This window comes from Scyliorhinus canicula, chromosome 9, assembly GCF_902713615.1.
Source record: "Scyliorhinus canicula chromosome 9, sScyCan1.1, whole genome shotgun sequence".
NCBI lineage: Eukaryota > Metazoa > Chordata > Chondrichthyes > Carcharhiniformes > Scyliorhinidae > Scyliorhinus > Scyliorhinus canicula.
In genome coordinates, this window is record NC_052154.1 from 110159437 (window position 1) to 110185133 (window position 25697).

A 25697-nucleotide genomic window follows, 5' to 3' on the forward strand; every position below is an offset into this window, starting at 1 on the left:
CTGATTGATACTTTGGTACTTTCACTGCCAAGACCTTGTTCTGTTGCAATGATGTTACATTGCTGAGCTCAGCTCTTTCAATATGCAATGGCACCTCTTCAACTAAGCCTCCAATTACTTCACCCAGAAACTGTCCATTGCCGGCTCCTCAGCGAGGCCCATCCTTATTGAGATTCAGCAACTGACATTCCTCCTCATCTTCCTCTTGGTTAATGTTGCCACTCTCCTTCCACATTTCCATCTTAGGGACTGGGATAGGTCATTCAGCCTCTTGAACCTGTTTTTCTATCTATTTAGACCAGAGATGATGGGCTCAATTCAACTAAATGGGAAGAAAGTCCAATTACTGGTCACAGCTGGTGCATTTGGATACTGTAAAACACCAGTCGTTTCATGTTGAACGTTTTCTGAATATTCTGGCTATATTTAAACCAGCTCTTCGCCTCCAGATTTCATATTCCACCATGGGCGATGCTCTCGATGAAACGGTGAGACAGCTTTAGTCATTCATCTGTTCCTCCGAATCAGATCTGAGTGTCATCATTTCCTGTGTCACCATTATGATAGGAATTTAACTGCTCCTGAAGCTCCACAGTTCCTGCAGTTTCTTTCATAGGGCAGCACGGTAGCATTGTGGATAGCACAATGACTTCACAGCTCCAGGGTCCCAGGTTCGATTCCGGCTTGGGTCACTGTCTGTGCGGAGTCTGCACATCCTCCCCGTGTGTGCGTGGATTTCCTCCGGGTGCTCCGGTTTCCTCCCACAGTCCAAAGATGTGCAGGTTAGGTGGATTGGCCATGATAAAATTGCCCTTAGTGTCCAAAATTGCCCTTAGTGTTGGGTGGGGTTACTGGGTTATTGGGATAGGGTGGAGGTGTTGAACTTGGGTAGGGTGCTCTTTCCACGAGCCGGTGCAGACTCGATGGGCCGAATGGCCTCCTTCTGCACTGTAAATTCTATGATTACAACTTGCTGTCTTGTGAGTAGCTCCCTCGCATGTTGCTCCTCTTTGATCTCATGCAGATGATTGCTGGTATGCTGGAGTTCCTGTGCAAACTGCTTCTGGATCTTAGCTTTCTTCTGAAACTGTTTCCAAGCTAGCTTTCTCTTCCCTGTAACCATCACTAATATGTTGTGCAGGATTAAGTTCCCATGCTTGGACTCATAGTATCACACAGCACAAAGAAGGCCTTGCGCCAATCAAATGAAACCACCTAACTATTCTAATCCCATTTCCCAGCACTTGGCCCATAGGTTTGCATGCTTTGGAATTGCAAACACACATCAAAATACTTCTTAAATGTTATGAGAGTCTTTGCCTCCACAACCCTTTCAGGCAGCGAATTCCAAACTCCCATCTCCCTCTTGGTAAAAAAGCTTTCCTCACATCCCCTCTAAACCTCCTACCTTAAATCTATGCCCCTGGTCATTGATCCTTCCACCAAGAGGAAAAGCTATTCCTGTCTACTCTATTTATGCCCCTCTTAACTTTATAGATCTCAATCATAGAATCATAGAATCACTATAGGGCAGAGGAAGGCCATTCGGCCCATCGAGTATGCACCAACCATGCACCCTACCTAGGCACATGCTCCCATCCTATCTCAGTAACCACTCGTAACCTTTTTTGCAACTAAGGGGCAATTTAGCATGTCCACTTCACCTAAACTGCACATCTTTGGACTGTGGGTAGAAACCGTAGCACCCGGAGGAAACCCACACAGACATGAGGAGAACGTACAAATTCCACAGATATAGTCACCCAATGTTGGAATTGTGCACAGGTTCCTGGCACAGTGAGGCAGCAGTGCTAACCACTATGCCACCATGACATCATGCCCCCCTCAGTCTCTCTACTCAAAGGAAAACAATCCAAGTCAATCCAATCTCTCTTCATAACCAAAACTCTCCAGCCCAGGCAACAGACTGGTAAATATCCTCTGCGCCCTTTCCAGTGATATCTGATCCCTCCTATAATGTGGATTCCAGAACTGTACACAGTTCTCCAGCTGTGGCCGAACCAACATTTTATACTGCTCCAGCATTGAAAATTATTGCCAGTTCTGCGGCTATTTCCTCCCTTGCCTCACAGCCTGAAATACATTTAACCTGGCCCTGGAGGTCTATCTACTTTTAAGCCCGCCAGACCACTCAGAACCTCCTCTGTCTCTGTTAACTTTTTTAATTTTATCATAGCCCTTCTCCCTGTTTTCTATACCCACCCTGTCCCTCTCATGAGTGAACACTGACACAAAGTATTCATTTCGAACCCTACCTACAACTGCTCCCAGTGTACTCTAGCCAACTCATATCTGGGGCGAAATTCTCCGACCTCCAGCAGGGTCGGAGAATCGCCCGGGGCCGCCGAAAATCCCGCCCCTGCTGTGGCATAAATTTTCCGCCACCTGGGAATTGGCGGGGGCGGGAAACGCGTCGCACCGAGCGGCGAGCCCCCTGCGGCGATTCTCCAGCCCGCGATGGGCCCAAGTCCCGCCGCTGGGAGGCCTCTCCTGCCGCCGAGGTTTGAACCACCTCTGGAGGTGGTGGGATCGGCGGTGCGAGCGGGCCCCTGGGTCCTGGGGGGGGACGGGGGGACGGGGCGATCGGACCCCGGGGGGTGCCCCCACGGTGGCCAGGCCCACGATCGGGGCCCACCGATTGGCAGGCGGGCCAGTGCCGTGGGGGCACTCTTTCCCTTCCGCCGCCGCCACGGCCTCCACCATGGCGGACGTGGAAGAGAATCCCCCAGCACGCATGCGCGAACCGGCGAAGGCCTTTCGGCCAGCCCCGGCGGCGGGCGTCAAAGGCCGCTGGTGCCGGTATTGGCGCCAGTCGGTGTGATGCCAACCGCTCCGGCGCGGGCCTCGCCCCTCAATGTGAGGGCTTGGCCCCCAAAGGTGCGGAGAATTCCGCACCTTCGGGGAGGCCCGACGCCGGAGTGGTTGGCGCCACTCCGCTACGCCGGGACCTCCCGCCCCGCCGGGTAGGGGAGAATCCCGCCCCTGATCTTATTAAAATCAGCCTTCCCACAGCTTAGAACTTTGATTTCAGACACCTTCCTTGTCCTTTTCCATAATAATCATGAATCTAATGGAGTTGTGAGCACTGTCTGCAAAATAATAATAATAATCACTTATTGTCACAAGTAGGCCTCAATGAAGTTACTATGAAAAGCCCCGAGTCGCCATATTCCAGCGCCTGTTCGGGGAGGCCGGTAAGGGAATTGAACCCGCGCTGCTGGCATTGTTCTGCATTACAAGCCAGTCGTTTAGCCCACTGTGCTAAACCAGCCCATAAATGCTCCCCCACTGATACTTCAACCTCTTGCCCAGTTTTGTTACCGAAAATTAAGTCCAAGACAGCCTCCTCTCTTGTATGTCCTTCTACGTACTCGCTTAAAAAGTTTTCCTGGGTGCATTTTTAAAATTCCGCTCCCTCTGAATATTTCGCACTATGACTACCCCAGTTAATATTGGGGAAGTTGAAATCCCCCACTACCATTACCCCTATTAATTTTACACTTCTATGAAATTTGCCTCCATATCTGCTCTTTTATTTCTCTCGGACTGGTAGGGGGCATACAAAACACTCCCAGCAACGTGATTGCTTCTTTTTGGATTTTAGGTTCTACCTATTCGGCTTCAGTTGAAGAGCTTTCTAAGATGTCATTGCTCCTTACTGCTATAATTGATTCCCTGGTGAAAATTTCAACAACTCTCCTCTTTTACCTCCTTGTCTATCTCGCCTGAAGATCCTGTAACCTGGAATTTAAAAAAAAATTATTTTTATTCAAATTTTTGTCAAAATACATAATTTGTGCATAACCGTACGCAACAATTAACAGAACAAAGAAAAAAATGTTAACCGTATATACAAAGAAAGGAACAATACAACTTAACGATTAAACCCCCCCCCCCCCCCCCGGTCGGGATGCTTCTGCAGCTGACCTTTACTGCTCTCCTGGAAAGTCAAGGAACGGCTGCCACCTCCGAGAGAACCCCACCATGGACCCTATCAAGGCAAACTTTATTTTCTCGAGACTGAGAAACCCAGCCATGTCACCAACCCAGGACTCCACACGCGGTGGCTTCGAGTCCCTCCACGTTAAAAGGATCCGTCTCTGGGCTACCAGGGAGGCAAAGGCCAATACTTCGGCCTCTATCGCTTCCTGAACTCCCGGATCGTCTGACACACCAAAGATCGCTATCCCTGGACACGGCACCACCTGCGTACCTAAGATCTTGGACATTGACTTCGCAAATCCCTGCCAGAATCCCTTAAGAGCCGGGCATGCCCAGAACATATGGACATGATCTGCAGGGCTTTCCGCACACCTCTCACATGTATCCTCAATCCCAAAGAGCTTACTCATCCTGTTTGCCGTCATGTGCGCCCGGTGGGGACCACCTTAAACTGGATTAGGCTAAGCCTGGCACATGATGAGGAGGAATTGACCCTGTTTAGGGCGTCTGCCCACAGGCCCGCATCCAGCTCCCCACCTTAGCTCCTCCTAACTATTTGCCCTTACGTTCCTCCACTGGGGCTTCCTCCGCCTCCTGAAGTTCCCGGTAAATGTCTGAAACCTTCCCCTCCCCTACCCAGGTGCCGGAGACCACCCTATCCTGTATCCTGCGTGGGGGTAGCAGCAGGAATGATACCACCTGCTTTTTCAGAAAGGCGCGTACCTGAAGGTATCTGAAAGCGTTTCCAGGGGGCAAGCTGAATTTCTCCTCCAGCGTTTTCAGGCTGGTGAAGGTCCCATCTATGAACAGGTCCCCCATCCTTTTAATACCCTCCCTATGCCTGCTTTGAAACCCTCCATCAATCCTGCCCAGGACAAATCTGTGATTGTTGCATATCGGGGTCCGACTGCGGCTCCCTCCACCCCCCTGTGCCTTCTCCACTGACCCCAGATCTTTAATGCTGCCACCACCACCGGACTAAAGGAGTAGCGGGCCGGCAAGAATGGCAGAGGTGCCGTTACAAGTGCCCCTAGGCTGGTACTCCAGGTGCAGTCTCTTTACTCGCAGGGTCTTATTTGCCCATACGAATCCCGAGATGATCTTGTTAACCCGCTTAAAGGACTTAGGGATGAAGATGGGAAGGCACTGGAAGACAAACAAAAATCTGGGAAGAACCGTCAGCTTAACAGTCTGCACCCACCCCGCTAGAAAAAGCGGGAGCATGTCCCATCTTTTGAAGTCCCCCTCCATCTGCTCTACCAGTCAAGATAGATTAAGCTTGTGGAGGGCATCCCACTTTTGAGTCACCTGGATCTCTAGGTACCGAAAGCTCTTCTCGACCAATTTCAGCGGCAGCTCTCCCAGTCCCTTTTCCTGCCCCTTAGCTTGGATCATGAACATCTCACTTTTCTTATTGTTTAATTTGTACCCCGAAAAGTTACCGAAGTCCCTCAGAATCTCCATGACCTCCCCCATCCCCTCTAGTGGGTCCGAAATATACAGGAGCAGATAATCCGCATAAAGTGAGACCCGATGCTCCTGTCCCCCACCCCCGAACCAACCCATGCCAGTTCTTAGAAGTCCGCAATGCTATGGCCAATGGCTCTATCCAGGGACGAATAATAACGGGAAGAGGGGGCACCCCTGCCTTGTCCTCCGGTGGAGCCTGAAGTATTCCGACCTCACCCTGTTCGTGCACACACTTGCCACTGGGGCCTGGTAGAGTAGCTGGACCCAACCTATGAACTCCTCACCGAACCCAAACCTTCTTAGTGCTTCCAACAGGTATTCCCATTCCACCCGGTCAAAGGCTTTCTCAGCGTCCATTGCCGCTACCACTTCTGCCTCCCCTCTCACTGAGGGCATCATGATGATGTTTAGGAGCCTCCGTACATTGGAGTTCAATTGCCTGCCCTTGACGAAGCCTGTCTGATCCTCCCCTATCACCCCAGGGACACAGTCCTCAATCCTAGCAGCTAAGATCTTGGTCAGCAGTTTGGTGTCTACGTTCAGGAGCGATATTGGTCTACAAAATCCACGCTGTAGCGGATCTTTCTCTCGTTTGAGGATGAGTGAAATCGAAGCCTGTGACATTGTTGGGGCGGAGGGTCCCTCTCTCTTTGGCCTCATTAAAGACCCTTAGCAGGAGTGGGCACAGCAGTTCCAAAAATTTCTTGTAGAATTCTACAGAGTAGCTGTCCGGCCCCGCGGCTTTGCCCGACTGCATGTCCCCTAGGCTCTTTACCATCTGCTCTATCGGGGCCCCCAGTCCTTCCACCAGATCCTCTTCCACCTTTGGGAACCTCAGTTGGTCCATGAATTGCTTCATCCCCTCCCCCCCCCCACTAGCGGGGGCTCTGACTCATACAGTTTAGCGTAAAACGCCCGAAAGACTTTGTTCACCCTCTTTGGGTCTATGACCGTGTTGCCCTCCTTATCCCGTACTTCCCCAATTTCCCTGGCCGCCTCCCTCTTGCAAAGTTGGTGCCCCAGCATTCTACTCGCTTTCTCCCCGTATTCGTAGACAGCCCCTTTGGCCTTCCTCAGCTGTGCTACTGCCTTCCCAGTGGTCAGCAGGTCGAATTTCGCCTGCAGCCTCCGGCTCTCTTTCAGTAGCCCCGTCACGGGGTCTCCACGCAACTCCTGTCTCCCTCCGCTCTTTCTTTCTTCTCTCTATGAGACCTAATAGAGATCAACTCCCCTCTGATAACTGCCTTCAGGGCCTCCCACACCGTGGACGCCGCTACCTCCCCCGTATCGTTAGTTTCCAGGTAATTCTTGATGTACCTCCTTATCCGCCCATAAACGTCGTCACCTGCCAGCAGCCCCACATCTAGCCTCCATAGTGGGGACTGATCTCTCTCCACCCTAGGGATCAACACCCTGCTCATCGCAAAGAAATCTATGCGGGAGTAGACTTTGTGGACATGGGAAAAGAAAGAGAACTCTTTCGCTCTCGGTCAGGCGAATCTCCACGTGACTACACCCCCCACCTGCTCCATGAATCCCCTCCGTTCTTTAGCCGCCGCTGGTCACTTCCCCGACCTGGGGTTTGACCGGTCCAGTACAGGGTCTATAACTGTGTTGAAATCACTCCCCGTGATCAGATTGTGTGAGTCTAAGTCTGGAATTTTACCCAGCGTGCGTCTCATAAATTCCACGTCGTCCCAGTTCAGGGCGTAAACGTTCACTAGCACCACCTAGGTCCCCTGCAGTTTCCCCATTATGTATCTGCCCCCCTTGTCAGCTACAATATTCTCTGCCTCAAAAGCTACCCGTTTGCTGACCAGGATTGCTACTCCTTTGGTCTTTGAATCCAGCCCCGAATGGAACACCTGGCCCACCCACTCTTTTCTCAATCTTGTTTGGTCCGCAGATTTTAGGTGCGTCTCCTGTAGCATGGCTACGTCTGCCTTTAGCCCCTTTAAGTGCGAGAACACGCGAGCCCTCTTCACCGGCCCACTCAGACCGTGCACATTCCATGTGATCAGCCTGGATGGGGGGGCTAGCTGTCCCCGCCCCCCCCGCCGATTAGCCATCTCCCTTTTTCTGCCAGCCACGAGCCCGCGTCCCCCGCTTACTTGAGCCCTCCCATTGGAGCATTGGAGCCCCCCCCCCCCCCCCCCCCCCCCCCACCGGACTCCAAGTTGGCACCTTTTCTGTCAGCCAAGTAGCATCCCATTTCCCCCCCCCCCCCCCCCCTCCCCAGCAACCCCGTGATCCCAAACCCCCAAATCAAGCACCTGCTTGGCACTGGCTCTCCTTTTAAGCCCATCGCAGGACTCGTTCCTTATCGGAGAAGCGGTGGAACCGTACCACCATGGCCCTCGGTGGTTCGTTCGTTTTGGGCTTCCTTGCAAGGACTCTGTGCAGTTCCAGAGGCCGAGAGAATGCTTCTGGCCCCATAAGGGACACCAATAACATGGTCACGAATGTGCTCGCGTCCGACCCCTCCGCACCCTCAGGCAGGCCCAGAATGCGCAGGTTCTGCCTCCTGGACCTGTTTTCAAGGTCTTCCAGCCTCTCCTGCCACCTCTTTTGTAGGGCATCATGTGCCTCCACCCTGACGTCCAGGCCTAGTATCTCGTCTTCGTTATCCGAGACCTTTTTCTCAGTCTCCTTGATCGCCTTCTCCTGCATTTTCTGGTTCTCAACCATTTTCTCCATAGAGGCCTTCATTGGGGCCAGCTCCAGGGGTGATTACATAAGAAATAGAGCTTTGTGATTTTTACAAACAAAATGTTATTGTTTAAACTTTTAAACTTCTAACCTAACAAGAACAGCTTATATGTATCTTTTAACCCCAACACGATTTCCCATTAAACTGCACGTGAAATGAACATATTTCTCTCAACTCCACTTAGGCAGACAGGCAACAATGACACTTGCGTATACAGAATATATTCCTTCTGCCCCCACCTGTTCAATCAGGATTATTTTCTCTTTCTGAGCTCTGCCCAGCCCCTCAAACAATAGTTCTGTCCAGCGGTGTCCAGACTTAAACTCATCAATGCTATATGAGTTTTTGATTGCCCTGTCTGTTTACACAAAACAACAGACCATGCTATGAATATGTAATTAAACTCCAATTTACAGACAAAAGAGGCCATCAGACTCTGTTATGGGCTAATAGCTGGTCAGACCAGAGTGTCCCGGAGGGCAATGGATCTTGAGTGAATTACCCCAGTTGAACAGGGGCATTCTGTTTATTCCCATTAACAAGTTTAAGTCTAAATAGGACAATGTAACTCAGACTAGGTGTGGGTACATACATCTGACTCGGTATTAGCAGTTTTACCCTCAGTCTGTTAACCCCTAAATTACCCACTAGTTCTTTGATCCGATTTCCGGATCCGATTTCCTAACATCTCCAGATATAGTAATTAACACGATGATGTTAAAACCCAATAGCCAGTGAATATCTAGCTAATTGTGATAATAAAATGATTGAATGTTCAAAATGGTGGAAAGCAAAAACAGCAACTAAAATTCTCCATTTAGCTGAGGCTGATTTCAACCTGTTGTGAAAAAGACTGTTCACAGTAATAAGAACAGAAAATGTTGTAAATACTCAGAAGGCAAGGCAGCATCTGTGGAGAAAGAAACAGGGCTGGATTCTCCGTTGGGGGGATCGTCCGTTTCGCCGGCTGCAGACTCACGCCTGTGGATTCCCCGACAGCGTGAGGGTGCCCACAATGGGAAACCTTTTGGCTCCTTTTTTGGACACAAGTTAAATCTAAATCTAAGTTAAAAGCATTTTCTGGTGAATCGCCCAGTGAGGGGGGCCAACCTGGGGCTTTGTTTTATTCACCCTTGATCTGAATGGCTTGCTAGGCCATTTCAGTGGGGGTCAGTTAAGAGTCAATGGCATCGCTGTGCGGGGCTGGAGTCACATGTAGGCCAGACCGAGGTAGGACAGCAGATTTCATTCCCTGAAGTACATTAGTGATTCAGATGGGTTTTTATGCCAATCGACAATGGTTTCATGGTCATCATTCGACTTTTAATTCCAGATTTTTATTGAAATTCAGGTTTCACCATCTGTCATGGCGGGATTCGAAACTGGGACCCTAGAGCATCACCCTAGGTGTCTGGATTACTAGTCCAGTGACAATATCAGTGACACTACCAGCGACAGTACCAGTGATAACACCACTGTGCTACCGTCTCCCCATTTCACTTGGCCGGATCCAGTTTTAGGTGTCTGGGGGCCTCAAGTGGCTCAAGACTGGGCCCGAATTCGTAAACTGAATTATGCTAGCTTGATAAGTAACGTCAAGACTGACCTGCAAAGGTGGGATAACCTTTCCCTATCCTTGATGGGCAAGGCCCAGTTGATCAAGAAGAACATTCTGCCACAATTTTTGTTTTTGAAGTTGATATCATCCTTGAGATGGGTGGGTAAGATCTCAAGGATTCGTAGGGCACTTCTTGAAAGGGATAGACAGTTGGGGGCACCTGGCATTGCCTAACCTTATATTTTATTACTGGGCAGCTAATGCAGAGAAGGTGTTGGGTTGGTGTAGTGATCTGGGGGATATGCGGGTACAGATAGAATCAAGGTGATGTAAGGGGTCTGGTCTGGGGGCATTAGTGACGGCCTCACCCCCGTTTTCACCAGAGAAAATTCACCAAAGAATTTGTCAAATCCAGTGGTTGTTTCCATTTTGAAGAAATGGGGACAATTTGCACAACATTTTAATCTGGGGTCAGGTCGAAGCTGGTTCCGATTTGTGCTAACCATCTGTTTGAGCTGGTGAGATTAGAAGCCACGTTTGGGGGATGGGAAGGGAAGGGGCTGGAGAGAGTGGGCAATTTGTTCCTGTAGGGGCTGTTTGCCAGTCTAGAGGAACTGACGGAAAAATTTGGGCTTTCAGGTTTAACTTCATTCAGATATCTCCCAAGTTCACAACTTTGCGAGATGGATTTTCCCGACATTCCCCTTGACACTGCCAACATCTCTAATGGAGAGGGTCCTTTCGCTTGTGGGGTCGGAAGAGGGGAGCACTTCTGGCATTTCTGGGTGAATTTTTTTGTGTGACGATTCGATTTCTTTGGAGGGGTTTAAGGTTAGGTGGGAAGAGGAATTGGGGCCCGTATAGGATGACGAGGTGCAGAGTGAGGCTCTTCTCGGGGTAATCTCCAATTCCTCCTGCACGAGGCTTGGTTTGATCCAATTTTAGGTCGTTTTTAGGGCACACCTGACCAAGTCCAGAATGGGCCACTTCTTTTGTAGGGGTGGAGGACCGGATGTGAGCACTTTCTGGAGGTCCGGTTAACGACACACACTTGTTGTGGCCTGCTCGAACTCGTGGTTTCTGGGCCTGCTTCTGTCATCAATTTTAAAGACTAAGCTGGAGCCCTGTCCTTTAGTGGCCATATTTGGGGTGTCAGAATCACTGGAAATTCAGACGGGCGAGAGGAGTTAAAGAACTTTAAATAGATTGTGAGGGGAGCAATCGAGGGGTTCTATCAGAGATGACAGCTGTTTATTGTTTATTTCAAGAAATTGGTCACCATTCGTTGTTAAGGGGGATGGGAGGGGGACGGATTTCGGTTTTGTGAGGGATTGTTCTATTTTTCTGTTTTTTATGGTTAACATATGTAAATTTGTTAATTTTATCTATTTTGTATTTAATAAAATGAAAAAAATAGTTAAATGCTGACTCAGCCAGGCTGATTGCTCATTAAAGTATCTCGAATGACCTTTTGTTTGTTCAAGACATTCAAGTGATTTGCTGCATTTGCGACTCGAGTTGTTCTGCATTTAGTCGATGTGAAAATTAAACATGGTCATTGTAACTTCTTTGTTTTTGTAACAAGCTTCAAAGTTGTTAACGCTGGCATTCTCCTCCTTGCACTCTCGATTAATATACTGAAACTCTGGCAAGTATGTTTAATTTTCCAAACACTACAGCAGCACCACCTTGCGTGGGAGCTCAGGAAGGACCATTGGGTGGAGGGTCTTGGCTCATTCTGACTTTTGTTTGGAAATACTGGCATGCAGGTTGCAGCCTAAATTGCTGAGTGTGTGCATTGTCGACACATATGTGACATTAAAGCAAGTAGCTCAGCTACTTTGCTAATAAGTTCTGCAGTATGCAGGAGGACATGCAATGGACAGCCTTGCTGATCTTCTCTCTTCCTCTCTGCCATGGAGTACAAAGCTCTCTCTGATGCTCTGTAACGGGATGCTTTCAATCTCCTGGAAAAGCTCACCGACTGTAGTAGTGTTTGCACTCCCTCAGGAGAATGCGACCATACCTTGCTGGCATCAAATCAAACATTGCACAGTGTCAGGAGAAGTTGGACAGGCAGGAGACGTGCCCATTTCCACATAGTGTAGTGTGCTACTGAGGGTTGCTATGGAGACAGAGTAGAAGGGCAGAAATAAACATTTAAAAAATATACTAATTCAAATAAATAAATGGATTTAAAATCAAGGGGGATGCAAAGTACTTTGTATTCGAGAAATATGTCAGAGGTCTGTCCAGCTCGGCTTCTTTCTCCCTCTGCTTGGCCAATCCATTGGTTTCAGTTGGGTAAAGCTTGACTGGTTGTCGTGGACACTGGAGTGTGCTCTCTCTTTAGAAAATGTGTGTCCTAATCTTTGCCTAAACTTAGAATTTATTGGTCTTCGTTTCTGTTGCCTCAAGCTGAGCCAACCGGCATCGAAACAGATCTTATTATTCTGGATGATGTGCCCGGCCGAAAGTTGCAGCCAACAACAACAGCTGTAGGCGAGAAGCCTCCTGAAGTCAGCTTGGGTAGGACACCTGATCCTTTCTAACTTCTCTTCATAGTTCTTTACTCATACTAGTCACACAATGCAAAACCTTTTCATATGTCCGTGCAAGTCTTAAACCTTTAAAATGTTGAATATCTGCCCATGTGTAGACATTGGTGTCAAATTGACCATGTGTCAATGGTCTGTCTGTACGGTCCCCAGTGTTCGTTATGCTCAATTAGATTGATCTAAAAGTTTAAATCGAATAATGTTAACAGCACCACAAATTAGGAATTTAGTGCAACATAAAATCAGATAATTTGAACTAGGAGATTTTGGATTCAGTGAAGTCTGTATTTTCTTGAAATATCCTACCAACCATCTCATACTTCGTAATTTGTCATTCATTATTTCAAACAGAGGCCAAAAAGTATAATTTTAGGTGGTTTACTTTTTCTATTCTTGTGTTTGTTATAAAGCTTTCTGGACTCGTCAACCACATGAATTATTACTAAGACAAAGCTTTACCCAGCTGTTCTAAGCTTGGCTTGTCCATCTGCCCAGCAGACCCTCCGAGTAAGACCTAGTCTGTCAGAGTCTCCATTTGTATGGAATCATTACAATTGGTGGAGCGAGGAAGCCCATCACCTCATTATCCTGGGTTGCTAATCCTGTTCACCCTGTCATTAATCGGTCTCATCAGAAAAATTCATCAGTCCGAGTTTGAGGTCAGGCCAGAGAATTGAAAGCGTAATATGCTTAGAATGGGTGACATTTAGTGCTTACGGCAGTGTGCTTGTCCACTGGCATGTCAGATGGTGCCAACTCTGCTACAGCCATTCGGTGCTCCCATGATCTGATTTGGTGCCAATCAGGCACTTAGCTGATTACTCGCCTATGTGAGGAGAATTTTCCCACACCCGAGAGCTACCAGTCAATCAGGTTTAAAAAAAAATTCTTTCACAGGATGTGGGTGTCAATAGGCCAGCATTTATTGCCCTTGAGAAGGTGGTGGGAGCTGCCCACTTGAACTGCTACAGTTCCTGAGGTGTAGGTACACCCACAGTGCTGTTGAAGAGGATTTCCCAGGTTTTTGACACAGCGATAGTGAAAGAACGGCGATATATGTTGAAGCCAGGATGGTGGAGGTGGGCTAGTATTTTGACCGGCAGCGGTAATTCACTATGAATTTCTCATGCCTCTGGCAGCATGAGCTACTCAAGTAGAAGAGACTTCACGCCAGCAGGTGGCAGGATACCATCCAGGGTTTACCTGACAGGTTGCCAAAATGTCATGGCCTCCACCCACAGCTAGTTAAATACCAGTGATGATGGGATGAGGCTCTTAAATGGCTCTTAAAGGCCTTATTTGGGTTGCAGGCAGAAAAGTCAGCATTAAACATTCCTGACCCAAACTTAATTTGAGTGAGTTGGAAAGACATTGGCGTGTCCACCCCAAAACTCCTGTCATGACCTTTCTCTGGCTGGAGAATAAAATTCCGCCCATTGCTCGTACAGTGTTCTTGGGCTGAGCATCACATCTTTGTGCACACTGAGTATAATATTTTTGAAACTAGTTCGGCTCGCTTATGCCCATCACACAACCAGTTCTGCTGAGCCCAGGACTGCAGTGCCCCATTTCACCACAAATGGCTCTTCCTCCATTTTGCGTCAGTCCTTTGATTTTTCTGTTTCTTCTTTTGACATTTTGCTGCTCCTATTCACTTTGTTTCTGCTGGTTCTGTTTTCTTTTAGCTGCTCCATGCCTATTCGATGATTTATTTCCTGCCAGCATATTAACCATTTACTTCTTCCCAGCCTGTCCCCACAATCCAAATCCATTCTTCCCCAGCAGGAGTCAATCATTGACGGGAACCAGCAGGGGGCAGTTGCTGGGTGACAAGAACCAGCAGGGGGCAGTCGATAGGTGACGGGGATCCCAGCATGGCTCAATTACTGGGTGATGGGAATCCCAGCAGGAGGCAGTCACTGAGTGACATGAATTCCAGCAGGGGGTAGTTTATCGGTGATGGTGATCCCAGGAGGGGGCAGTCGCTGGGTGACAGGAATCCCAGCAGGGGGTAGTCGCTGGGGTGACAGGAATCCCATCAGGGGGCAGTCACTGGGCGATGGTGATCCCAGCAGGAGGCAGTCACAGGGTAACGGGGATCCCAGCAGGGGGCAGACGTTGGGCGACAAAAATCCAGCAGAGGACAGTTACTGGGACTTTTACCCAAAATCTCTCTTGGAGACAATATGCCACCATTCATTCACAGCTGACACCTAAAGAGGCAAATCGACACTGGTAATTCTATTGTCACTGATTTAAAATGTTGGCATTTTCCAGATGACAGGTTTTCTCAGGTTTTGTTTCTAGGCAATGATTTTCTCTGTTTTTCAGACTGGCTGATTGTGGTTGGAATCATCGCGTTACTTCTTATTGTAATTGGCGGACTTTTGATCGCATACAGAAAAAGGTCGGTAGATTCTAACCTCCGGAACCCCAAGGGGTGCGGCAACCCTCTCCAGGTCATGCCTAACAGGCAGTGCGGCACAGAGGGCCACTTATTTCAGCGCACACATCCTGCAACTGTGTTGATTGGGGGTGGAGAGGGAACGGGGTGGGGGGTCATTATGTGGCATAGTGGAAGGAAGAAGAGATGGAGGAGTGCCACAGGTTCCTCATCAAGCTGATCGATAAAAGTGCCGAATTTGTGAGATAAAAATCTGCAATGAGCACTGGCTAATTCTAAATAGCTATTTGAACATGGAAAGTTTGGATTCAGGTCTAGAGCATCACCTCATCAACTGGGCTCAACAGTTTGTTGAAGTGTGTGTCTGACACTTGTCAACCCGCTGTTCAATACGGTCGATAAGTAGATAGTCAACATCTTTTCCCAAAGGTAGAGGAGTCTAGAACTAGAGGGCATAGGTTTAAGGTGAGAGGTGAGAGATACAAAAGAGACCAGAGGGGAACTTTTTTCACACAGAGGGTGGTGAACATCTGGAATGAGCTGCCAGAGGCAGTGGTATAGGTGGTACAATTTTTTCCTTTAAAAAAGTGAGACAGTTACATGGGCAGGGTGAGTATAGAGGGATGCGGGCCAAATGCAGGCAAGTGGGACTAGCTTAGTGATAGAAACTGAGCGGCATTGACCAGCTGGGCCGAAGGGCCTGTTTCCATGCTGTAAACATCGCTGACTCTATGAATCTATGAGCACGTAACACAGGAATCTACACCGAGGCACTGACAGCAAACTCACAGGCAGGAAAGGGACAAGGAACAGAATATAATTGTGATATAACCCTCTCTGATCCTTCTGATCCTATCAGAGAAAATGTGGCAACTTATTTGGTTCATTCCTGATAAAGAAAATTGCTGTTGGATAAAGATAAAGGTGCTTGCGGAACCCTGGAGTAGGGGTTCCCGCTTGGGTTTATCCTTGGAACTGTGGCCTTGTTTCCTTGGTCCATTCGTTTCTTAAAAATCCCTTTTTCAAGTGTCAGACATTTGGAATTTAATTTAACATTCCAACCCGCCTGAAGATCCAACTATTTGGATTATGGAGTTTTCATATTCTTCCTGTTTGTTTGGGTGGTGTGTTCTCATGTGATTCCCTTCATCTCCAATTCCTGTGCAGTTAGATGGGGTGTTCCTATATGGTTCCCTTCATCTCCAATTCCTGTGCAGTTAGGTGGCGTGTTCCTATATGGTTCCCTTCATCTCCAATTCCTGTGCAGTTAGATGGCATGTTCCTATATGGTTCCCTTCATCTCCAATTCCTGTGCAGTTAGATGGGGTGTTCCTATATGGTTCCCTTCATCTCCAATTCCTGTGCAGTTAGATGGCGTGTTCCTATATGGTTCCCTTCATCTCCAATTCCTGTGCAGTTAGATGGGGTGTTCCTATATGGTTCCCTTCGTCTCCAATTCCTGTGCAGTTAGATGGGGTGTTCCTATATGGTTCCCTTCGTCTCCAATTCCTGTGCAGTTAGATGGCATGTTCCTATATGGTTCCCTTCATCTCCAATTCCTGTGCAGTTAGATGGCGTGTTCCTATATGGTTCCCTTCATCTCCAATTCCTGTGCAGTTTGATGGGGTGTTCCTATATGGTTCCCTTCGTCTCCAATTCCTGTGCAGTTAGATGGCATGTTCCTATATGGTTCCCTTCATCTCCAATTCCTGTGCAGTTAGATGGCGTGTTCCTATATGGTTCCCTTCATCTCCAATTCCTGTGTATTTAGATGGTGTGTTCCTATCTGGTTCCCTTCCCACACATTTCCTTTGTATTTGGGTGGTGTATCCTATATGGTGCCCCTTCATCCCCTTTCCTGTGTATTTGGATGATGTGTTCCTACATTATTACCATTCACCCTGCCTTCTGCTAATTTGGGTGATGTACTCCAATATGCTAGTCCTTCAACCCCGTTTCCTGTGTTATTTGAATGGTGAGTTCCTTTATGGTTCAACTTCATTCCACCCCATTTCCTGTGTAGGTCGGTGTGTTCCAATACATTCTAATTAAGATAGGATAAATGCAGGAAATTTTAAAATATAACTTTGTAATATATACAGGTAATTCGCTGTTTAAGTGACCTGCTAATATTACAGATTCAAGGTGACAAAACTGGTGTCATCCGGAAAATGCCACTGAAATATAGCTCCTGCTGAGAATTCATTTAACTCCAAGGGGACGATAAATGTACACACCATTAGCTGATCTCAGTCAGGGCAGTAGTTTAGTGTTGTTTGAAATTTGTGTCAGGATTCCCTTGACTTAGGAATGGAAAAATGAGTCAGGGTTTCCTCTCTCGATTGGCGTCAAGTGAACACTACCTGATGCAACTGTGTGGCCTTCTGGTGAAGAAAGGGTAAGGCTTAGCCATGATAGCCCCTCCTCGTTAAAATGCCCACCGTAAACATCCAGCATCCATGGGACTATACTGTGGTATGAAATTGGGTGGTTGATGGGGTGCGGGTGGGGGGAGAGAGAGAGAGAGAGGCGGTGCATCACTTTTCCAGTGGCGGGAAATCCCCCCCCCCCCCCCCCCCCCCCCCCCCCGGCCCCCAATCACTTGAATGCGTCAAAGGAGGGAAGGGGTCAATGCGAGGAACTTGCCCATTCCCTGTGGGATGTCCATTAAGACTCATTAATGTGTCAATTGGCTTGCCTCTGAGCCCACTATAATTTAGTGCCCCCCCCCAAGGCTATATATCAAACCCTGTCAGATTTTGCAGCTACCGACAAGAGGATTGGGTAGGATGCCTTATTACAAGACACTTTGTTCCAAATTGAGGGAACTGACATCATAAAGTGGGAGGCTGCTGAAAATCACCCCCTTGCCCTTGCCATCAACCTGCCCACCCCCAGCTCCTCCCTGCCACCACTGTCCTCACAACCCCCATTCCACCTGCATTGACCTGTGCCCAGGGATTCAATGACCTGGTGGTACTGCCAACAATGGATTCTGAGGTTAGGGTTGGGTGTGTGAATACTCTCGGATAAGTCAGCATAATGAAGGAGGAAGTGTTCGATATCTTAACATGCATTAAGGTAGATAAGTCCCCTGGGCCGGATGGGATATAGGAGAAGAAAAGAGGAAATAACTGGGGCCTTAACAGATATCTTTGCATCATCTTTGATCTGAGGCGAGGTTCCGGAGGACTGGAGAATAGCCAATGTTGTCCTTTAGTTTACAAAGAAAAGCAGGGACAATACAGTTAATTATAGGCCGGTGAGGCTGACGTCAGTGGTGGGGAAGCTGTTAGAGAATATACTGAGGGACAAGATTTATTCACATTTGGAAACGAATGGACTTGTTACTGATAGACAGGGGAGGTAATGTCTTACCAACTTGATGGAGTTTTTTGAGGAGGTGACAAAATCAATCCCCTCGACAGGCTGTGATGTCATCTACATGGACTTAGTATGGCATTTGACAAGGTCCCTCATTGCAAACTGGTACAAAAAGTAAAGTCGCATGGGATTCGGGATGTGCTAGCTAAATGGATAAAGAACTGGCTTGGCAACAGGAGACAAAGAGTAACAGTGGAAGGAAGATTTTAAGAATGGAGATCTGTACCTAGTGGTGTTCCACAGGGATGAGTGCTGGCACCACTGTTGTTTGTAATATATATAAATGATCTGGAGGAAAATGTAAATGGTCTGATTTGCAAGTTTGCAGAGGACACTAAGGCAGAGTTGCAGATCATTAAGGAGACTGTCAGAGAATACAGCAAAATATAGATAGATTGGAGAGTTGGGCAGAGAAATGGCAGATGGAGTTCAATCTGGACTAATGCGAGGTGATGCATTTTGGAAGATCTAATTCATGTGTGATTTATTCTGTAAATGGCAGAACCTTTAGAGACATTGACTATAGAGGGATCTGAGTGTTCTGGTTCAGAGTTCCATGAAAGTGGCAACACAGGCGGATAAGGTGGTCAAGAAGGCATACGGCATGTTTGCCCTCATCGGCTAGGACATTGAGTGCAAGAGTTCGCAGGTCATGTTACAGTTGTATAAAACTTTAGTTCGGCCACATTTGGAGTGTTGCGAGCACTTCTGCTACCAGAAGGACGTGGATGCTTTGAGAGAGTGCAAAGAAGGTTTACCAGGATATTGCCTGGTCTGGAGGGTGTTAGCTATGAGGAGAGGTAGAATAAACTCGGATTGTTTTTGTTGGAAAGACGGATGCTGAGTGGAGACCTTGGGCAGGATTCTCCCCCCCCCCCCCCCCCCCCCCCCCCCCGGCCGGGTTGGAGAATCGCCCGGGGCCGGCGTCAATCCCGCCCCCACCGTGTCCCGAATTCTCCGACCCCCGAGATTCGGCAGGGGCGGAATCGCACCGCGCCGGTCGGCGGGCCCCCCGCGGCGATTCTCCGGCCCGTGATGGGCCGAAATCCCACCGCTGACAGGCCTCTCCCACCGGCGTGGATTAAACCACCTACCTGACCGGCGGGTTTGGCGGCATGGGCGGGCGCCGGGATCCGGGGGTGGGGGGGCGCGGGGCGATCTGACCCCAGGGGGTGCCCTCACGATGGCCTGGACCGCGATCGGGGCCCACCGATCGGTGGGCGGGCCTGTGCCGTGGGGGCACTCTTTTTCTTCCGCTTCGCCATGGTCTTCACCGTGGCGGAGGCGGAAGCGACCCCCTCCCCTGCGCATGCGCCGGTATGATGTCAGCAGCCGCTGACGCTCCGGCGCATGCGCGGACTTACACCGGCCGGCGAAGTCCTTTCGGCTCCGGCTGGCGTGGCGCCAAAGGGCGTTCACGCCAGCCGGCGGAGTGGGAACCACTCTGGCGCGGGACTAGCCCCTCAATGTGAGGGCTTGGCCCCTAAAGGTGCGGAGGCTTCCGCACCTTTGGGGCGGCCCGACGCCGGAGTGGTTCATGCCACTCCAACACGCCGGGACCCCCCATCCCGCCAGGTAGGGGAGAATCCCGGCCCTTATTGAGGTGTGCCAATGTACAAGAGGTATAGACAGTGTGAATGGTCAGAAGCTATTCCCCAGGGTGGAAGACTCAATTACAAGAGGACACAGGGTCAAGGTGAGAGGGGAAAGTTTAGGGGAGATGTGCGGGGAAAGTTTTTCACCCAGAATGTGGGGGGTGCCTGGAATGTGTTGCCAGTGGAGGTGGTGGAAGCAGGCACGATAGCAACATTTAAGTTGTATCTTAATAGACACATGAACGAGTGGGGCATGGAGGGATCCAGATCATTTGGGCAATAAGTAGTAGGTCTAAATAAGGAATCTGGATCGGTAGGCCGAAGGGCCTGTTCCTTTGCTGTAATGTTCTTTATTATTGTATTCTTTATTTCCCCTTCAATGCCATTTTCTGCATATCTGGATGGTGTGTTCTGTATATTTACCTTTCACACCAGCTTCCTGCGAATTTTGGTGGCGTGCTCCAATATGGTTCCCCTTCACGCTGGGCAGCATGGTAGCATAGTGGTTAGCACAATTGCTTTACAGCTCCAGGGTTCCAGGTTCGATTCCCGGCTTGGGCCACTGTCTGTGCGGAGTCTGCACGTTCTCCCCGTGTGTCCGTGGGTTTCCTCCGGGTGCTCCTGTTTCCTCCCACAGTCCAAAGATGTGCAGGTTAGGTGGATTGGCCATGATAAATTGCCCTTAGTGTCCAAAATTGCCCTTAGTGTTGGGTGGGGTTACTGGGTTATGGGGATAGGGGGGGTGGCCTTGGGTAGGGTACTCTTTCTAAGAGCCGGTGCAGACTTGATGGGCCGAATGGCCTCCTTCTGCACTGTAAATTCTATGACCTTCACCCCCATTTCCTGTGTATTTAGGTGTGTGTTTCTACATGATTCCACTTCACCGCCGATTCCTGTGTATTTCGGTGGTGTATTCCTCTGATCTGCCCTTCACCCCCCTTTGCTGTCTGTTGGATGCTGTGTTCCTATATGTTTCCACTTCACCCCCGTATCTTGTGTATTTTGATGGTGTGTTCATATATGGTTCCCTTCAACCCCAATTCTGTGTAATTTTATGGCGTGTACCTAAATGGCTCCCTTCACCCCCAATTCCTGTGTATGTGGATAATGTGTTCCGAAATGGATTCTTCTCACAGCCATTTCCTTTGTATTTGGATGGTGTGTTCCTATATAATTCCCCTTCAACCCCCCTTCCTGTGCGTTTCAGTGGTTTGTTCCTCTTTGGTGCCCTTTGCCCTCGTTCCTGTATATTTGGATGGTGTCTTATATAGTTCTCCTTTATCCAGTTTCCTGCGTATTTAGATGGGGTGTTCCTATATGGTTCCCCTTCATGCTCATCTCCTGTGTATTTAGGTGGTGTTCCTATACGTTTCCCCTTCACCCCCATTTCCTGTATATTTGGGGGTGAGTTCCTATGTGGCTCCCCTTAACCCTGTTTTCTGCGTATTTAGATGGTCTGTTCCTATATGGTTCCTCTTCACCCCATTTTCTGTGCATTTAGGCAGTGTGTTCTGATGTGGGGCGGGATTTTCTCAGCCCGGGGCACGCAATTCTCGTAGAGTGGAGAATCGGTGCCATTGGCGCCAGCGTGGTTGGTGCGGTGCCGGTCAGGGGCCGCTCTATGCGGCCCCCCCGCCTATTCTCGGCCCGGGCGGCTTTCGTACAAAAGCCGAGTCCCAGCGGCGACGTGCACACCTGCTCTCAGCCGGCAGGAACTCAGGTGGAAGGGTCGGAGGAGGCCTGTGTGGGGTGGGGGTGGGAGGCGGGTTCCAATCCTGGGGGGGCCTCCGATGTGGCCTCGCCCGCGATTGGGGCCCACCGATCGGCGGGCCGCCCTCCTTTCTTCCGCGCCAGCCCCTGTAGCCCTGCATCATGTTACGTCGGGGCCGGCGCATTGAAGGGATCCACTGCGCATGCACGGACCCCCGTGGCGCCCAGTTGACGCCAGGATCAGCAGCTGGAATGGCGTGAACCACTCCAGTGCCGTGCTGGCCCCCTGTAGGGGCCAGAATTGCTTTTCCTAAGGCCGTGTTGACGCCGCCGAGAAACGCAATGGCGTTTCCGATGGCGTCAACACTTAGCCTCAGGATCACAGTTCCTGCCCATGGTTTCCCTTAACCCCTTGTTTTCTGTGTATTTAGGTGGTGTGTTCCTATATGATTCCCCTTGTACTTAGATTGTGTGTTCCCATGTGGTTACCATTCACCTCCGCTTCCTGCGTAATTGAATGGTGTGTTCCTATGATTCCCCTCTCAATCCCATTTCCTGTGCATTTGGGTTTGTGTTCCTCTTTCGTTCCCTTCTCCTCCGTTTCCTGTATATTTGGATATTGTGTTCCTATATGGTTCCCCTTCACCCTTGTTTCTTGGATATTTAAGTGGTATGTTCGTAAATGGTTCCCATTCAGCCCTTTTTCCTGTGTTTTTGGTTTGTGTGCTCTTATATGGCTCCCCTTCACCCAATTTCCTGTGTATTTGGGTTTGTGTTCCTCTTTCGTTCCCTTCTCCTCCGTTTCCTGTATATTTGGATATTGTGTTCCTATATGGTTCCCCTTCACCCTTGTTTCTTGGATATTTAAGTGGTATGTTCGTAAATGGTTCCCATTCAGCCCTTTTTCCTGTGTTTTTGGTTTGTGTGCTCTTATATGGCTCCCCTTCACCCAATTTCCTGTGTATTTGGGTGGTGTGTTACTACATGGTTCCCCTTCACCCCTGTTCCCTGTGTATTTAATAATAATAATCATTGCTTATTGTCACAAGTAGGCTTCAATGAAGTTACTGTGAAAAGCCCCCAGTCGCCACATTCCAGCACCTGTTCGGGGAGGCCGGTACGGGAATTGAACCTGCGTTGCTGGTCTTGTTCTGCATTACAAGCCAGCTATTTAGCCCACTGTGCTTAACCAGCCCCCGACTGGTTATTTGGATAATGTATTCCTAAATAGTTCCGCTGCACTCTCATTTCCTGAGCAAAGTCAACATTGGAATGTAACACTGAAAAGGGAATCATGTTCAACAAATTTACGAGAGAATTTGAGGATGTAACTAGCAGAATAGATAAGAACATAGAACATAGAACAGTACAGCACAGAACAGGCCCTTCGGCCCTCAATGTTGTGCCGAGCCATGATCACCCTACTCAAACCCACGTATCCACCCTATACCCGTAACCCAACAACCCCCCCCCCTTAACCTTACTTTTATTAGGACACTACGGGCAATTTAGCATGGCCAATCCACCTAACCCGCACATCTTTGGACTGTGGGAGGAAACCGGAGCACCCGGAGGAAACCCACGCACACACGGGGAGGACGTGCAGACTCCACACAGACAGTGACCCAGCCGGGAATCGAACCTGGGACCCTGGAGCTGTGAAGCATTTATGCTAACCACCATGCTACCCTGCTGCCCCTAAGGATGTGGTATATTTAGATTTTCAGAAAACTTTTGATCAGGTCCCACACAAGATGTTGACAAGCAAAATGACAGCAGTGTCATTGTCCTGTCTGGGAGATAAGGGTGCTCCCTGTCTGGGTGCACAGCCTGGGCACTCCTGCTGGGTGTACTGTCTGGCCACGCTGTCTGGGTGCCCTATGCCTGTTGTTGGAATGACTAATACTTGTTCATTGTTGACTTGCCTTATGTTATGATTAATTGTGAACTTTTATCATTAATTGACTTGTTTGTTATAATAACCTCATGATTAAAATAACTGAAACTCAGTAACCTCACACTTTTATTGTCAGATTGTGTGGACGGAAGAAAAGTCTGGCTATCACCAGACCAAGAGAGGATAACACCGCCATTATGGAGAATGGGAATAGGAGAGACTTGGTGGAAGAATGTGGCCTGAAAGCTGACATAAAGAGATCAGATGAATGGATCCAGCTGATGAGCAAAGATGATGTGGAGGTTGTGTCTGAATCAGCTGAAGCTGCCAGGTTAATGAGTGGGGAAGAGTCCGGTGAACCATCCAATAGAGAGATGATGCCAGCTACACAGGCGGAAGGGAACAAAAGCTAGGTGGAGTACGAGATGGTGATGAAGCACTTCTCCTCTCATCTCTACACTCTTCATATGTCACTGACTGCAAATCTACTGAATGCGTCTGTCAGCACTTTCTTGTGTTACATCCTCTCAAGTCCTTCAAAGACTGGTGTTTGCAATGCCTGCTTGAAGCACCATTATAATCTTTTATCAAGGGGCCATTTCACCTTCCTGTCAAAACATGTCCCTCCTGTGTCTGGTTGTTCTACCCTCATGTCAAAACATTTAATCTTTGTGTTGAAATCATGTTGGATCATGTCAGTCACGTGTTGGATCTTATCACTTGCATGGCAGCCCATGTCGCTCTCACATCAACCTGTTTCATTCTGGTGGGGGGGGCTCTTGCTGTATGGTGCCTTGGTATGGTCTTTCATTATGGAGTGCTTTCCCTTCTCCATTAGCTAGCTTTCCCGCTTGCTTCAGGTTTGCTCCTGATATTCATCAGACTGGAACTGAGGGCATGAGTAGTATGTTAGACTGGCTGAGGGGAGGTATGTGAAAGTGAATGTAGGCCATTGGCCTCCTTTTGAATAGCTCACTTTACCCATTCAGATGGTGGGTTGAGGTGCTCTAAGCTGTGAGTGACATCCTGGGGGTAGGTGAGGGTGTAGGCCATGGCAGCTTCTCCATCTGCCGGTGGCCATGAAATGAACCAGCCGCTTAAATGCAGACTTCCATTAAAGGCCAACTTGACACGCGGTCCTCCCACATCCTCTGCTACTGACCACTGCCATCTCATCCAGTTATCCAGGAATATTTTCTCTTGCTTCTGAAACGCTCACCTCCATATTCATTCCAGAATGCGAGCAATAAAACTGTTTTAATAGGGACTGGCTGGTACGGAGAGTTACAAATTGTACTTTCACCTCTAGACTTGAACCAATATTGTATTGGCGGCAAAGACACAGTGGAATGAGTCCGATAAATTTTGCTCTAGTTTTGGTGCTAACTTCACAGCACCATAGGCTCCATGTTTTTGAACAAATTGGCAATCTCCTCGGTAGGTCTGTGAGGACAGCAGTATGGACAGAGCACAAAAGCCTGCTCAACAGATAACCTGATAGAACATTGTCAGAATGGTAGAGAGGGAGTTCAGTTCCGAATTTGATTAGTGTTATACCAAAACTAGGACTGTTTGGGATCAGTACAGAGGGAATTTTACTCTGGATCTAATGTTCCCTTCCCCACTATTTGGCGGAGTCTTTCTGTCGTTTTGCAATAGTGTTGCCAACTGTGAATTCCTGGAAGTTTTATCACATGACTTTCCCCATGCTCCAGCCATTATTTGACCAACACATCATCCTTGTGGCTCACTACCTATTGGATGATGCTTGACTGTCAGACAAAAAGCCTTTATTCAATATTTTTATATCTATTAAAGAGAAATATTCAAAGAAAAGCAATTTAAGAAATCTTTATTAATGTCCCAAGGTTGCACACAACAGTGGCCAAGCAACTAATCTTCAATTCCTGGAGACTCCAGGCCAAACCTGAAGGGTTGGCAACCCTATTTCCCACGTGAATAGACGGTTTGACTTTATTGAACAAAAGCAAAACATTGTTGATGCTGAAAATCTGAAATTAAAAACAGGAAATGCTGGAAATATTCAGCAGTCCATTTGACATCTGTGGAGACAGAAACAGAAGATACAGTGCAGGAGGAGGCCATTCGCCCCATCGAGTCTGCCCTCACTTCCACCCTATCCCCGTAACCAAATACCCCTCCTAACCTTTTTGGTCACTAAGGGCAATTTATCATGGCCAATCCACCTACCTGTACGTCTTTGGACTGTGGGGGGAAACCGGAGCACCCGGAGGAAACCCACGCAGACACGGAGAGAACGTGCAGACTCAGCACAGACAGTGACCCAGCGGAGAATCAAACCTGAGACCCTGGTCCTGTGAAGTCACAGTGCTATCCACTTGTGCTACCGTGCTGCCCAAACGTTTCAGGTTTGCTTGAAAGGTTACAGGCCTGAAAGATGAACGCTGGTTCCCCCTCCCCACAGTT

The 25697-nt window shown here is 48.7% G+C and overlaps 1 protein-coding gene across 2 annotated transcripts in view; it reads left to right on the forward strand.

The window, feature by feature from the left end:
* Nucleotides 1-25061, forward strand: part of LOC119971605 (CD44 antigen-like) — a 64649-nt gene extending 39588 nt beyond the window's left edge. For both annotated transcript variants that reach the window (XM_038807392.1, XM_038807393.1), the window contains 3 exons: nt 12120-12230; nt 14591-14666; nt 23386-25061. In XM_038807392.1, coding sequence (XP_038663320.1) covers nt 12120-12230; nt 14591-14666; nt 23386-23662 — 464 coding nt within the window. In that variant the 3' untranslated portion in view covers nt 23663-25061. The remainder of the gene's footprint in view (nt 1-12119; nt 12231-14590; nt 14667-23385) is intronic.
* The last annotated feature ends 636 nt before the right edge of the window (nt 25062-25697 follow it).